This window comes from Abramis brama (assembly GCF_963993115.1).
Source record: "Abramis brama genome assembly, chromosome: 17".
NCBI classification, from domain to species: Eukaryota; Metazoa; Chordata; class Actinopteri; order Cypriniformes; family Leuciscidae; genus Abramis; species Abramis brama.
In genome coordinates, this window is record NC_139979.1 from 1,061,448 (window position 1) to 1,078,627 (window position 17,180).

The 17,180-nt window shown below is 43.1% G+C and overlaps 1 protein-coding gene across 1 annotated transcript in view; it reads right to left on the reverse strand.

Annotated features, from left to right (window-relative positions):
- Nucleotides 1-17,180, reverse strand: part of csmd3a (CUB and Sushi multiple domains 3a) — a 332,667-nt gene that overhangs the window by 144,815 nt on the left and 170,672 nt on the right. The window contains exons 33-34 of the mRNA XM_084089625.1: nt 15,476-15,571; nt 14,522-14,725 (exon numbers count right to left, since the gene is read on the reverse strand). Coding sequence (XP_083945751.1) covers nt 14,522-14,725; nt 15,476-15,571 — 300 coding nt within the window. The remainder of the gene's footprint in view (nt 1-14,521; nt 14,726-15,475; nt 15,572-17,180) is intronic.

Genomic DNA, 17,180 nt, shown 5'->3' on the forward strand with positions numbered 1-17,180 from the left:
CCGCCTGTCTCTGCCCCTTAGCCGGCTAACACCTGGCTAAGCAGCACTCCTGAGATGGGCAGCTTGGAGTTAGGGCTCAGTTCTTCGGGGAGTTGGGAGCAGGACCACTCCTTCCCCCAGTGGAGGGCTGGGGGAGAATCTTGTTCTAAAAGAACTGATGCTCTTTCTCTGAGCTTTAAGAGGCAGTGGATGACAGCACGCGCCGCCCACGGGCCACGCTCCTCTCATCCCCCCTCTGTCGCCAGACCCCTGCCAGAGCACGCCCCCGTGGGACGCGCGCCCTCCCCTGGCCTCCTCTGGCAGGACGCGGTTAATGACCGTGCCCCCGCACAGGGCCGCTATGCCACCCTCGCCGGTGCCGGTCATTCCGCCTCGCTGCCCCACCGACGGTACGTCTGTGGTTCGTATGACCCCGCTGGTGCACTTTCTGGAGGCCTGGCTAGAGCTTCCCAGACTGTCCCGCTGGGTCGCGAGAACCATCAGGCTCGGCTACGCGATTCAGTTCGCGAGATCTCCTCCCCGCTTCAGGGGAGTCCGCTTCACTATGGTCGGTGGCAATGCCCCTGTCATGAGAGCGGAGGTCGCCACCCTACTGGCGAAGGGTGCGATCGAGATTGTCCCTCCAGCCGAAATGAAGTCCGGCTTCTACAGCCCTTACTTCATTGTACCCAAGAAGTCCGGTGGGTTACGGCCAATCCTCGACCTGCGCGTCTTGAACCGCTCCCTTCACAGGCTGCCGTTCAAGATGCTAACGGCCAAACACATCCTCCAGTGTGTGCGGCCGCAGGATTGGTTTGCAGCGATCGACCTGAAGGACGCCTACTTCCATGTCTCCATTTTACCTCGACACAGACCGTTTCGACGGTTTGCTTTCGAGGGGCAGGCATACCAGTACGCGGTTCTCCCTTTCGGGCTAGCCCTGTCTCCTCGCGTCTTTACGAAGGTCGTCGAGGCAGCCCTTGTTCCCCTCCGGGAACACGGGGTTCGCATCCTGAACTATCTCGACGACTGGCTGATCCTAGCTCACTCTCGAGACCAGGTTTGCGAACACAGGGACCTAGTGCTCCGGCACCTAGTTCGTCTGGGCCTTCGGGTCAACTGGGAGAAGAGCAAACTCTGCCCCGTGCAGAGGATCTCTTTTCTCGGTATGGAGATCGACTCGGTCGCCATGTGCGCGCAGCTTACGAGCGAGCGCGCGCAGTCACTGCTGACTTGTCTTCGTCAGTTCGAGGGCAAGAGTGCGGGTCCACTGAAACTTTTTCAGAGGCTCCTGGGGCATATGGCATCCGCAGCCGCAGTAACGCCGCTGGGATTGCTTCATATGAGACCGCTTCAGCTTTGGCTTCGCGATCGAGTCCCGAGGTGGGCATGGCAACACGGCACGCTCCAAGTCCTAGTGACTCCAGCCTGCCGTCAGACCTTCACCCCGTGGGCGAACCTCAGTTTTCTACGGGCCGGAGTGCCCTTAGAACGAGTTTCCCGGCATGTTGTTGTATCAACAGATGCCTCCACCACGGGCTGGGGCGCCATGTGCAATGGTCATGCTGCCGCGGGCTCCTGGACAGGACCCCAGCGCCTTTGGCATGTCAATTGCCTCGAGTTGCTGGCTGTACGTCTCGCCCTGCACCGCTTCCATGCGCTGCTCAGGGGTCAGCACGTACTAGTCCGATCAGACAATACCGCGACAGTAGCGTACATCAACCATCAAGGTGGTCTACGCTCCCGCCGTATGTCGCAACTCGCTCGCCACCTCCTCATATGGAGTCAGAAGCATCTGAGGTCGCTTCGAGCCATTTATATCCCGGGACGCCTGAACCAGGCGGCCGACGAGCTGTCTCGAGTTCGGCCTCTCGCTGGAGAATGGCGACTCCATCCCCAGACGGTCCAGCTGATTTGGGATCAGTTTGGCGACGCACAGGTAGACCTGTTTGCCTCCCACGACTCGTCCCATTGCGACCTGTTTTATTCCCTGACCGAGGGTACGCTCGGCACGGATGCACTGGCGCACAGCTGGCCGCGGGGCCTACGCAAGTATGCGTTTCCCCCAGTGAGCCTCCTTGCGCAGACCTTGCGCAAGATCAGGGAGGACGAGGAGCAGGTCATTTTGGTTGCCCCGTACTGGCCCAACCGGACCTGGTTCTCCGAACTAGTACTCCTCGCGACAGCACCTCCCTGGCCAATTCCTCTGAGGAAGGACCTCCTTTCTCAGGGACGGGGCACCTTATGGCACCCTCGTCCCGTTCTTTGGAACCTCCACGTGTGGCTCCTGGACGGGACGAGGCAGGTTTGAGTACCCTACCACCTGCGGTAGTGGCTACCATCACTTCCGCTAGAGCATCGTCCATGAGACATGCCTATGCGTTGAAGTGGAACCTCTTCGTCAACTGGTGTTCTTCTAAACATCAAGAACCCACGAAATGCCCCATCAGTGTCGTGCTTTCTTTCCTGCAAGAAGGGTTGGAGCGAAGGCTGTCTCCCTCCACCCTAAAAGTGTATGTTGCCGCCATTGCTGCACATCACGAAGCAGTCGATGGTAAGTCTTTGGGGAAGCACGACCTGATCGTCAGGTTCCTGAGGGGAGCGAGGAGACTAAATCCTCCTCGTCCTCCCCTCGTTCCCTCTTGGGACCTCTCAGTGGTTCTAACTGCCCTGCAGAGTGCTCCATTTGAGCCTTTGCAATCAGTGGAGCTTAAGTTCCTGTCAATGAAGACAGCGCTCCTGGTTGCATTGGCCTCCATCAAGAGGGTAGGGGACCTGCAGGCATTTTCGGTTGACGAAGCGTGCCTGGAATTCGGGCCGGCTGACTCTCACGTGATCCTGAGACCCCGGCTTGGATACGTGCCCAAGGTTCCTACCACACCCTTTCGAGACCAGGTAGTGAACCTGCAAGCGCTGCCCCTGGAGGAGGCAGACCCAGCCTTGGCACTGCTCTGTCCAGTACGCGCCCTCCGTGCTTACGTAGACAGGACGCGGTGTTTCAGGACCTCAGACCAGCTCTTTGTCTGTCATGGTGGGAAGCTGAAGGGAAAGGCTCTCTCAAAGCAAAGGTTATCTCACTGAATAGTGGATACCATTGCTTTGGCATACCAGCAGCAGGGTCGTCAATGCCCCCTTGGTGTGAAAGCCCACTCCACTCGTAGTGTGGCTTCCTCTTGGGCTCTAGCGCATGGCGCCTCGCTAACAGACGTTTGTAGAGCTGCAGGCTGGGCGACACCCAACACATTCGCGAGATTCTATAATCTCCGAGTAGAGCCAGTTTCTTCTCATGTACTCGCTTCAACCAGCCGGTACTAGATTCTGCTCAGGTGTCTTCGCTTGCTCGCCATTCCTCTCCACGGACGGGATACGTGCGATCATCTTCTCAGGTGAGTCTGATAAGCTCTGAGTTCCTCCAGCACTGGTTACGTCAACGCCTGAGTTATGCCAATCTGCCATAACACAGCTTTTGCGCTTGACTAGGTGCCTCCATGTGCATGGTCCCCCCTTTGGGCGACCCCCACATGTGTATTCCACTGTAAGTCTCTTTTGAGCGTGTGTCTTTCCCTTGGCAAGCCACCTTGCCACCCCTGGGGTTTAAATATTCCACCTGCGGCTGGACACCTCAGTGATACCCCATATGCATCCCTCTGGGTCATATGTGTCTCTCAAGTCCCCCCCTTAATGGTTGGGCATAATTGCATATTTCTCCTGAGATATGCTTCCCAGTGTACCTTGGTATTCCTGTGTTAAGTAGGACTCCTTCGTTCGTGCTAGTCTCACAACAGGGAGCTCAGACTTACGCAGGGCACTGGATGACAGCCGAGGTGGCGTGATTAGACTGGAACCCCAATCGTCGTCATCCGACGTAACTCGGAGTGACCACGAAAGGGAACGTCTCGGTTACGGATGTAACCCTCGTTCCCTGAGTAGGGAACGGAGACGTTACGTCTTCCTGCCACTTCCGCTGTATCGCTGAAAAACGCCTGAGTTCAGTCTCGGCTCCTCAGCGAAGACATATCTGCATATTGCAGCGTACTTCCTTATATACCCCCTGCGGTGGGCGGAGATACGCTATGCAAATTCCGCAGACCCATGGCATTTCATTGCCATTGGCTCGTTTTATATACTCGAAGGTGAGAGGCTTTCTAAGCGAAACCCCAATCGTCGTCATCCGACGTAACGTCTCCGTTCCCTACTCAGGGAACGAGGGTTACATCCGTAACCGAGACGTTTTCTTTTGTTTTAATAATGTAAGTTATTGAGGATAACAAAGAAAGCATCATTAAAGTATTCTATATGACCCATGCACTATATTCCAAGTCATGACGAACAGACCGAAATTAAGTTATTTAATTAAAACCCAGTGGACTTTGGGATCAACAGTCTCAGACCTGTGTCAAATGTACTTTTTATAGTTTATTAAGCCTCTCGTTCAGAAGCTACAACTAGATCAAAATACATCGGCAAATTACAGACCTATTTCAAATCTTCCATATATGTCTAAAATACTAGAAAAAGTCGTGTTCGCTCAAATGTGTTTCTTCCTGCAAACAATTATATCTATTTCAGTCTGGATTCAGGCCTCATCATAGCACAGAAACTGCGCTCGTTAAAATGACAGATGACTTACTTCTAGCTTCCGACCAAGGCTGTATCTCATCTCAATACTCGTTTTACTTGATCTTAGCTCTGCGTTCGACACTATAGAGCATTAAATACTCTTAGATCGACTACAAATTTACACTGGTATTCAGGGACAGGCATTAAGGTGGTTTAGATTGTGCCTATCAGACCGTTACCAGTTTGCCTGTTTAAACAGGGAAAAAATCTAAGATAATGTCAGTAAATTATGGAGTGCAGCAAGGCTCTGTGTTAGGCCCTCTTCTATTCTCAATACTTATGCTGCCATTTGGTAATATTATATAAAAACTTGTAATTAGTTTCCACTGTTATGCCGATGATACTCAGTTATATATTTCACCACGACTAGATTAATTCTCTAAATTATCTAAGTTGACAGAGTGTGTTAAAGATATAAAATATTGGATGACCAATCATTTTCTTCTATTAAATTCCGATAAGACTGATTACTTATTGGACCAAAACCCTGTACATAAAACCTATTAGAATACAATTTGTATTTAGAAGGATGTACTGTAACTCCATCCTCTACAGTTAAAGACCTGGGAGTAAAATTAGACAGCAACTTGTCTTTCGAAAATCATATTTCATATCTTCTTCCACCTCAGAAACATTGCTAAAAAACTTCATTGAGACGTTACATTACAAAAGACATTCATCTGTTTTCTTATTCTCAGCCTGACTGGAAAATAGTTTTTTATCTTCTCACATTTTGTCATTTATGCTTAAAGCGACTACATTTATTCGAAAATAAATATATATTGATGCTTTGATACCGTATGTTTCCTGCAAAACATAAAACACTAATTAAGAAAATGATTTATTGGACTAGATGCATTTATATGTTTGTAAAGCCTAACCTTCCATTCTCCGTCAGTGACAAAGATCCCAAGGACTTGTAGCGCATATATATGCTAAATCACTGCATTCATAATTACAGTATTGTGCTCTCTATTAGACCAGAAACACGTCATATTCAATTACTTCAATTTTCCATTTTCATTAGTGCTTTTCAAAACATTCAAAGCACACAAGCGTCAGCTAAGAAGAAAAGCCGAGGGGAAAAACACACACTAACTGGAATAAATTGAAAGGACGAGGAATGAATCTTCTGACACTCTCAGTCACCTTTTCAGGGCTCAGTCGAGCAATTTTTATTGGCTAGTTGAGGCTCCGCCAGACATTGTGCTCAGCACCTTTTGTGTAGCTATCAATAAGCGCGAATCCTCTGTGGATGTTAACTAGCGCGAGGGTTTCTGTCTTCACAGGCAGTATCTGACGCTATCAGTCAAACACACGAGGACATCGAGAGACCCGAGTCAGACGCTTCGTTTTCAATCACCGGTGCAAAAGAAAAACGGCATCACTGTTTGTGTCACTGATAAACATGAGTCTGTGGTGAAGAAAATTCTACAGAAAAAAAAATCAAATGTAATTTCTACATGGAAAAGGTAGTTCAGGCAAGAGTTCAAAAAAACTAAGTAGCCTAAATCGGTAACACTTTACAATAAGGTTCATTAGTTAACATTAGTTACATAAACTGAGAATGAACAATAGTACAGCATTAATTAATCGTAGTTAATATTAATTTCAACATTTACTAATACATTATTAAAATCAAAGGTTGTATTTGTTAACATTAGTTACTGCATTGTGAACTAACATGAACAAACAATGAACAGCTGGATTATTATTAACTAACATTAACAAAGATTAATAAATACTCTATTGCTCATTGTTAGTTCATGTTAGTTAAAACACTAATGTTAACTAATGAACCTTACTGTAAAGTGTTACCCCTAAATCCTATATTAGTACTCAAGCATGTAGAAATTAAAGCATAAATCTCAACATTATAAAATTAAGTAAAATCTACTCAACTTTTCTGATAATGGTGTTCCCATCATGCACTGGGGCATGAATAATTAACAAAGGTTGATTTTTCACTGTTTTCCAGCAGTATTTACACCGTTTTATCATTACTTTTGATTGCTAGGTTTGTAACTTGCTGTTTTGTGACATCTGGATTCATTTTCTACTCAAAATTACACATTCAAACTCAAAAACGATCTATCGAATGTTACCGTCATTGTGTATTGTGTACCAAGTATTGAAGTCTCTGTGTTCAAATGCCATTTACTTCTTTAATATAGATACAGTACGGAATCTATACAATATCTATTGTATTATTTACTTAGATGTTTCTAAATAAAGCATACACTTTAAAAGTGTGGATTAATTCAGTGTTATATTGTTTGAGTAAAAAGAACATTTTGTTAAATTTACTTAACTCAGTTAAGTAGATGTTACTTAATTCTATATGTGAAATTAAATAAATTAAATATAATTAAGTAATATTTACTTAATTACTTAAATTAAAGTGTCAATTAGATGTCAAATGAATGTTAAGTTCAGTAGTAAGGAGATTTTACTTGATAATAACAGGTAAGTTGTACAGCACAGTCGCAGTAAAATGTACACTCTAAAAAATGCTGGGTTGTTTTAACCCAATTTTGGGTAAAATATGGTCAAACCCAACCGTTGGGTTAATTTTTTTAATTACATTTTTAACCCAACGTTTGTGTTTGCCCATATTTGACCCAAAATTGGGTTAAAACAACCCAGCATTTTTTAGAGCGTACTTAAAATGTTTTTTTTTTGTTGTTTTTTTCATTTCATCAAGTAAATCCTACAAGTTATTCTTTCCAGTGTTCTTTACTCTCGCTTCTGATGCCTGGAAGAACATTTTACATGTTCATTCGAGGCAATTATTGAGTTGACTTGCACTCGGATCATCTATATTCCACAGGTGAGTTTACCCACGCGCTCTCTCGCCCCCGCTATAATCAAGACGGTTTCCAGCTAACGCTAATGTCTTCATTAGCAGCCGGCGCTCGAGAGGCGATGAGCGGGTCGCTCGGGGCAAAGAGCAATTCCACGTGAAGAGTCGTTACCAGAAATAGAGTAACACACATGTTGCTGTAAGATAATGCTACACTTGATCACGGCTGGTATTATAAGGGTGTCGTTTGGTTTGCTATTAATCCGCCTCATTAACGACGACGCTGGACGTTTACGGTGTGTCTAGATTTCACTGGATCTTTTTTGTCCATGTGGTTTCGCAGTTCGGACTGATGCACAAAGTTTATTCACTACTAGCTGCAATATTAAGTTAATATTAAATTAAAATAGCAAAGTAATGCTGTCACCCTAATTTATATTAAAGTTCTAATTGCAGAATTAAATTATATTAGTAACATATAATATATGTTATTACAATTTATTATTTTTTATGTTAGATGAATAAATACTAAATATTATATTAAAATGGCAAATCAATTTAGATCAATGCCCTAATAACAAAATTAATTACACTGAAAAAAATGATTTGTTGAATTTAATAAAAAAAAATATGGTAAGTGGTTGCACACAATTGATTTTAGCTACATTTAAACAAATGCATTAAGTTGAACTAAAATTGATTACGTTCAACTTAATGCATTTGTTTAAATGTAGCTAAAATCAATTGTGTGCAACCACTTACCATAAAATGTTTTATTAAATTCAACGAATCATTTTTTTCAGTGTAGTATTCATCTGATTGTTATATAATGATATTTTCCCTTTTAGTAGGCTCAATATCATTTTATGTGTGTGTGTGTGTGTGTGTGCGTGCGCGTGTGTGTGTGTGTGTGTGTGTGTGTGTGTGTGTGTGTGACTGACAGCTGTCAGCAGATGTGTGTTAAAATAGACCTGCGCATTATTATCCCTAACATGAGGTGAGACATGAATCCCTCGGGATGGAGGCGGACGGGGATCCGACACGTCTGAAATTGAACTCGCATGGTTTAGAAACTCTAGGCCACGACTTTATGCTGACACAATGTGGATTCACGTTATTTTAGGAATTATTTTAGATGATAAGACAGAGTGATAAAGGTGAATAAACACATGATCCTGCAACACCTGTGCAGAAAACCAGCTCTTCACACACACTGTAAAACTCCTGCTGATTCACTGAGGCTTTTCCCTTCAGCAGGAATAATCAATAATCAAAGACATTCAGCCGTTTTCTTATTCTCACCCTAACTGGAAAATAGTTTTATCTTGTTTTAAGCATATGTTGTTAAATGTATGCTTAAAGCGACAACATTTATTCGAAAATAAATATATCTTGATGCTTTAATACTGTATGTTTCCTGCAACACATAACAAAACACTAATTAAGAAAACGATTTATTGCACTGGATGCATTTGTGTGTTTGTAAAGCCTAACCTTTCCATTCTCCATCAGTGACGAAGATCCCAAGGACTTGTAGCGCATATATGCAAAATCACCACATTAAAATTAAAATGGCAAATTAAAGCTGTCACCCAAATTTAGAAGAATGCTTTATTTGCTGACTTAATTAGCATTTATAATATTTATTAATAGCATTTATAATATAATATAATATAATATAATATAATATAATATAATATAATATAATATAATATAATATAATATAATATAATATAATATAATATTTTAGATGAGTAAATACTGAATAAATTAAAATGACACTTTAATTTAAATGAATGCTCTAATTGCATAATTAATTGTTATTATTAGTAATGTAGTATAATTGCAGAATTAATTAGTATTATTGGTAATATAATATATTGATACTATTTACTCATCTAAAATAAAAATAAATGAATATGTAATAAATTGCATCTAATTTTCTTTAATTGCTGCATCACCTGTGCAGAAAACGAGCTGTTCCCACACACTGTAACACTGAATATAAAACTCGTGCTGATTCACTGAGGCTCTTCCCTTCAGCAGAGATAATCGATGATGGCCGCTGTTCCTGTCAGAGGTTCAGTGTTAGATTTACAGCTCACAGCGTCAGCGCACGAGAAGACCTGCTCCTTTAATCAGTGGCGCTTGTTATTACCAACAATCACGAAGGTGAATAGCACTTTCAGAAGATTTCAGTCGGGTTTTAAGTCTCACCACAGCATGACCCACTCTTTTAAAAGTCCTAAATGACATTTTATTGGAAACTGACAAGGTTTGGTGCTTAAAGGTGCTTTATAAATAAATAAAAGACCAGAAATCACGCAACAGACGCCGGTGCCGAGTTCCAGCAAGCACCAATCACACTTTCTTCAGAAAATGTACATCAAATTGCTTATTAATATTGCTTATGAATATGAGTCTGAGCGATACAGGTGAGCTACACCTAAAACCCCCTGATAACGAAAGTCCTGATGCTAATTTAAATGTGAAGAAGCCTTTTACATAGAAATCTGAAAAGGTACAGCATGGAAAAAACAACCCAATTATTCCCACGGATCAAAGTGAAGGTGAAAAATGATGATGAAAAGACACCAGGGGAAAAATAATATGTAATACAAAATCACATCTACTTGTTCTATAGCGCGAGCTCAGAAAGTGGCGGCGCATGGTTTGGTTGGTGAGAGCGTAAGCTTTGCTTCTAGCGCCTGTTGATTCTCTCATAGGAGTGTTTCTATTAAATTGCACAAGGACACAGTGAGAAGGAAAGTATTCTGTCACCTTGCATCAGGAGATTTACCCGAGATTCGCATTTACTTGATATTGCGTTTCATGGGGCCTTTCCTCCACACTGTGTGAACGCTCCTATATCCATTAGCTCCCAGCACATTTATTTTTAATAAAACCCCCTCGAATCTCCCGGCTCTGTTCAACAACACAGCGAGCGACTCCTCAGGACGAGTGATCTGGAACGCTTTACGAAGACAGAAACTCGTAACACGAACAGTGCTGATCATGTCAAGCACAACTCACTGTTGATCTCAGTCGAGTTTGGCATTAGCATGTTCACAAACTACACGATAATCTAATCCATTCATAATTTAAGCATTAAAGATTCACAGCACACATACAAATAATGGGTAAAATAGTTTATTTATTTTTAATCTATTTATTACAAATATTAATATAATGTAATATAATATTTATATTTTTTAAATATTTTAATATGTAAATATGTATAAATATTCATCTTAAAAATAATGATACTATTAATTAATCATTTAAGTATAACTTTAGTAATTAGTAAGAACTAAAAATACATTTAATTGAAATGATATTATATTGTATTATACTGTATTAAATTAAATTATAAAATGCTATATATATATATAATAAAAGCAGTATTGGGCAGTATTGAGCAGCACTGGGCGGTATTGGGCGGTATTGAGCGGTATTGGGAGGTATTGGGCAGTATTGGGCAGTATTGAGCAGTATTGAGCGGTATTGGGCAGTATTGGGCAGTATTGAGCAGTATTCAGTGGTATTGGGCAGTATTGAGCGGTATTGAGCGGTATTGGGTGGTATTGAGCGGTATTGGGCGGTATTGGGCGGTATTGGACGGTATTGGACGGTATGGGCGGTATTGGGCGGTATTGAGCAGTATTGAGCAGTATTGGGCGGTATTGGGCGGTATTGAGCAGTATTGGGCGGTATTGGACGGTATTGGACGGTATTGGGCGGTATTGGGCAGTACTGAGCAGTATTGAGCAGTATTGAGCGGTATTGGGCGGTATTGAGCAGTATTGAGCGGTACTGGGCGGTATTGAGCAGTATTGAGCAGTATTGAGCAGTATTCAGCGGTATTGGGCAATATTGAGCAGTATTGAGCGGTATTGGGCGGTATTGGGTGGTATTGGGCGGTATTGAGCGGTATTGGGCGGTATTGAGCGGTATTGGGCGGTATTGAGCGGTATTGGGTGGTATTGGGCAGTATTGGGCAGTACTGAGCAGTATTGAGCAGTATTGAGCAGTATTCAGCGGTATTGGGCAATATTGAGCGGTATTGGGCGGTATTGGGCGGTATTGGGCAGTATTGAGCGGTATTGAGCAGTATTGAGCGGTATTGGGCGGTATTGAGCAGTATTGAGCGGTACTGGGCGGTATTGAGCAGTATTGAGCAGTATTGAGCAGTATTCAGCGGTATTGGGCAATATTGAGCAGTATTGAGCGGTATTGGGCGGTATTGGGTGGTATTGGGCGGTATTGAGCGGTATTGGGCGGTATTGAGCGGTATTGGGCGGTATTGAGCGGTATTGGGTGGTATTGGGCAGTATTGGGCAGTACTGAGCAGTATTGAGCAGTATTGAGCAGTATTCAGCGGTATTGGGCAATATTGAGCGGTATTGGGCGGTATTGGGCGGTATTGGGCAGTATTGAGCGGTATTGGGCGGTATTGGGCAGTATTGAGCGGTATTGGGCGGTATTGAGCGGTATTGGGCGGTATTGAGCGGTATTAGGTGGTATTGGGCAGTATTGGGCAGTACTGAGCAGTATTGAGCAGTATTGAGCGGTATTGGGCGGTATTGGGCAGTATTGGGCAGTACTGAGCAGTATTGAGCAGTATTGAGCAGTATTCAGCGGTATTGGGCAATATTGAGCGGTATTGAGCGGTATTGGGCGGTATTGGGCGGTATTGGGCAGTATTGAGCGGTATTGGGCGGTATTGAGCGGTATTGGGCGGTATTGAGCGGTATTAGGTGGTATTGGGCAGTATTGGGCAGTACTGAGCAGTATTGAGCAGTATTGAGCGGTATTGGGCGGTATCATAACTCCAGTAAACTATGGAGTGCCGCAGGGATCTGTGTTGGGCCCTCTGTTATTCTCAATATATATGCTGCCACTTGGAAATATTATAAGGAAACATGGAATTAGTTTCCATTGTTATGCTGATGACACTCAAATATATATTTCATCACGGCCGGATGAAAACGCTAAATTATCCAAATTGACAGAGTGTGTTAAAGATATAAAAGATTGGATGACGCGTAATTTTCTTTTATTAAATCCAGACAAGACAGAGGTAATACTTATCGGTTCAAAAAACCGCCCACAGAACCTCTCACACTACAACTTTGACATCGTAGGATGTCCTGTTACTTTATCCTCTACAGTAAAAGACCTGGGTGTTATACTCGATTGTAACCTGTCTTTTGAAAATCATATTTCGTATGTTACAAAAACAGCCTTTTTCCACCTTAGAAACATTGCTAAGCTACGTAATATGCTATCAGTTTCTGATGCAGAAAAGTTAGTTCATGCATTCATGACCTCGAGACTAGATTACTGTAATGCTTTATTAGCTGGTTGTCCTGCATCCTCAATAAACAAGCTACAGTTAGTCCAAAATGCAGCCGCTAGAGTTCTTACTAGATCAAGAAAATATGATCATATAACACCGATTTTATCATCACTACATTGGCTACCTATAAAGTTCCGTATTAATTATAAGGTATTGCTACTGACTTATAAAGCCCTAAACGGCTTAGCTCCAGTCTATTTAACGGATCTTCTATCACCCTATAATCCATCGCGCTCTTTAAGATCAATAAATTCAAGGCTTTTGGTCATACCTAGGATATCCAGATCAACCAAAGGAGGGAGAGCATTTTCACATTTGGCTCCAAAACTCTGGAATAGTCTTCCTGATACTGTTCGTTGCTCAGACTCGCTCTCCCAGTTTAAAACTAGATTAAAGACGCATCTTTTCAGCCAGGCATTCATATAATATTGTTAATCTCACAGTTTCAAACTACAATCCGGCCTCTAGTTCATAAATGCCAGAGGAGAACTGGCCCCCGACTGAGCCTGGGTTCTCCCAAGGTTTTTTTTTTTTTTTCCATTAGGTCACCTGATGGAGTTTTAGGACACCATTAGGTCACTTGATGGAGTTTTTTCGGTTCCTTGCCACTGTTGCCTTTGGCTTGCTCAGTTGGGGATATTTTGGGGATATTTAATTTTATTCTATCAATCAATAAATTCCATTAGAAACAAACTTTGTTGTATTATTTTATTTTAATACTGTGAAGCTGCTTTGATACAATCTGTATTGTGAAAAGCGCTATACAAATATACTTGATTTGATTTGATTTGATATTGAGCGGTATTGAGCGGTATTGAGCGGTATTGGGCAGTATTGAGCAGTATTGAGCGGTATTGAGCGGTATTGGGCGGTATTGGGCAGTATTGAGCGGTATTCAGTGGTATTGGGCGGTATTGGGCAGTACTGAGCAGTATTGGGCGGTATTGAGCAGTATTGAGCAGTATTCAGCGGTATTGGGCAATATTGAGCAGTATTGGGCGGTATTGAGCAGTATTGAGCGGTATTGGGCGGTATTGAGCAGTATTGAGCAGTATTGAGCAGTATTCAGCGGTATTGGGCAATATTGAGCGGTATTGGGTGGTATTGAGGGGTATTGAGCAGTATTGAGCGGTATTGGGTGGTATTGAGGGGTATTGAGCGGTATTGGGTGGTATTGAGGGGTATTGAGCAGTATTGAGCAGTATTGAGCGGTATTGGGTGGTATTGAGCAGTACTGAGCAGTATTGAGCGGTATTGAGCGGTATTGGGTGGTATTGAGCAGTATTGAGCAGTATTGAGCGGTATTGGGTGGTATTGAGGGGTATTGAGCGGTATTGGGTGGTATTGAGGGGTATTGGGCGGTATTGAGCAGTATTGAGCAGTTTTGAGCAGTATTGAGTGGTATTGGGCGGTATTGAGCAGTATTGAGCAGTATTGAGCAGTATTGAGCGGTATTGGGTGGTATTGAGGGGTATTGAGCGGTATTGGGTGGTATTGAGGGGTATTGGGCGGTATTGGGCAGTATTGGGCGGTATTGGGCAGTATTGAACGGTATTGGGCGGTATTGAGCAGTATTGGGTGGTATTGGGCAGTATTGGGCAGTATTGGGTGGTATTGGGCAGAATTTAAAGGTATTGGGTGGTATTGGGTGGTATTGGGCAGTACTGAGCAGTATTGAGCAGTATTGGGCGGTATTGGGCGGTATTGGGCAGTATTGAGCAGTTTTGAGCACACAGACGTGTGGGGGTGTATGTACATACCCACACATGTTGGCACAGTGCCGTTCCACTGGGCCAGAGAGTTGGGCACGGCCTCACACCTGATGGCACTGGCACCGTGGAGAGAGTAGCCTGGGTTACACTCGAACAGCACAAATGTGCCCAATCCAAAGTCATTCCCAATGCGCTTCCCATAGCGAGGCTCGGGCATGGAGCTGCACTGGGAAGCACTGGTCCGTGGAACAGCTGTGGAAATGCAAAAAGAAAAACATTTGATTTTTATAAATCTACATAAAAAATATACACTATACAGTTCAAAAGTTTGGAGTCAATAACTTTTACATCAGTGTATATTAGGGATGTAACAATACCCTCATGTCACGATTCGATACATATCACGAAACTGAACTCACGATACGATATCATTGCGATACTCTAAGACATATGATAAAAGGTTAACAAAAAATTAACTGTTGATTAAAATGCTAAATTTTGTATTACATTGTGTGTGTAAATGAACAGGCTTGGACTTGGTGCTGAAAACCAAAGCACAGGACAATAGAGACACCAGAATAACAATATTCATGATTCTGAAGCTGAAAATACAGAGTTATTTTAAACGAATAAGCTTGCACTCTGTCTCTGACTAGATATATTTAAAATAATGTATAGGCCACTTTTTACTGGTAACATAAGATATTTGGCTTTATCAGGACCCATTGAATTATTATATATTATATTCAACATTATATAAAGTAGTTTAATGTAGTACTGACACTAAACTCTGAAAACTCCTCAGTTCTCACACAGTATTTTTCAATACATATTGTCACTATCCACAATACATATTGCTGCATTTTTGTATTGCGATATATTGTGACTCGATATATTGTTACACCCCTAGTGTATACTGCAAAATAGCATGAGTAGAATGTAAGTATTCTTTTCCAACAGCCTTAATGTAAGTTCACAACAGAGCAGTTGAGAAATACACACCTTGATACACGAAATGAAAACCTTTAGCTGTATTGGGTCCCTCGGTTTTGAACCTGATGGTGATTTCATTGGCAGAGCTCAGCGGCAATGGCTCTCCTATGAAATGAGAAATTTGAGGAGGTGAGGGAAAGAAAAACAGCTCTGTTATCTGTCAACAACATCAGTATGTGTGCCACATCAACAGGGTTAAAGAAATGATGTGTCTTCAGATCACCAACAAGAGTACGAGTGAAAATGTGTGTTGCATCCTTTTCTATTTTAATACAACATGCTTTGATACAAATTATATTATATACAGTGTCAGCATAGAAATTTGAGTGAAAAGTTGAACTTCAAAAATGTAATTGCAATGCACTTACACATGTTGCTAGGCAAAAAAGGAGATAATCTAATAATTCACTAATAATCTGAGCACTTAAATTCACAGCACACACAAATAATATCTAAAATCGTTTTTTAATTACATTTCTTTATTTTGTTATAATTAATGCATTATTAAAATATAGGAGACCATTGAGACACTTCCTCCCAGACCTGAGAGGCCATCACGTGCTTGTCCGGTCAGACAACACATCGGTGGTCTCCTATATAAATCAAGGACATCTGCGTTCACGTCCACTATGCAAACTGGGGGGCCCGACTCATAGACTCTGGTCTCTCAACCGAGGTTGTAGAGACCACACTTCACTCCAGAGCTCCGTCCACGAGCAAGCTATACGCCCTGAAGTGGAGAAGGTTTACTTCTTGGTGTGATCTACGACAGTGGGATACAGTTAATTGCCCCGTGGGTTCAACACTAGAGTTCCTTCAAGATTGCTTCTCATCAGGGTTATCTCCTTCCACACTGAAGGTATATGTTGCGGCCACAGCAGCCTCCCATGTCTCCTGTAGGGAGAAACCCTCTGATAACACGTTTGCCTGGGACCTGGCACTAGTTCTAGAAGGTTTATCTGTCGCTCCCTTCGAGCCTCTTGATTCGGTCTCAGAAAAGTTTCTGACCCTCTAAACTGTGTTCCTTCTAGCCATTTCTTCACTAAAAAGAATAGGAGATCTTCAGGCCTTATCGGTATCTCCCTCAAGCCTGGAATTTGCACCCGGGATGGTCAAAGCTTTCCTCTATCCTAAGCCGAGATATGTTCCGAAAGTTCCTACTAACGTACCGAGGCCTGTCGTTCTGCAGGCATTCTGTCCTCCTCCTTTCAAAGATCAAGACCAGGAAAAATGTAACCTCATCTGTCCATTCACAGCACTAGACGCCTATGTCCACAGATCTGCCCAAGTCTGATCAACTGTTAGTCTGCTTTGGGTAACTGAAGAAAGGCCTTCCTGCATCCAAGCAGACTGTCAGCGAGTGGATAGTTGAGGATATCTCTCTTGCTTATGAGGTTTCGGGCCAGACTTCACCTTTGGCCATTAGAGCCCATTCTATTAGGAAAATGGCGGCCTCCAAAGCCAGAATGTCAGGGGTATCCCTTCATGAATTTTGCTATGCTTTTTGTGTGTGTGCAAGTTTTGTCAGGTTTTATGACTTGGATGCCCCAGGGTCCAGAGTTCTCAGGTCGTAACCACAGCATGAACAAGACGTATGGCGTTCGGGCATTCTCATTCCCAAAGCGCCATTGACGCAGCGCGAGTTGAGTTTACGACTGTAACCCTAGTTCCCTGAGAAGGGAACGAGGCGCTGAGTCACTCTGCCATACGTCCT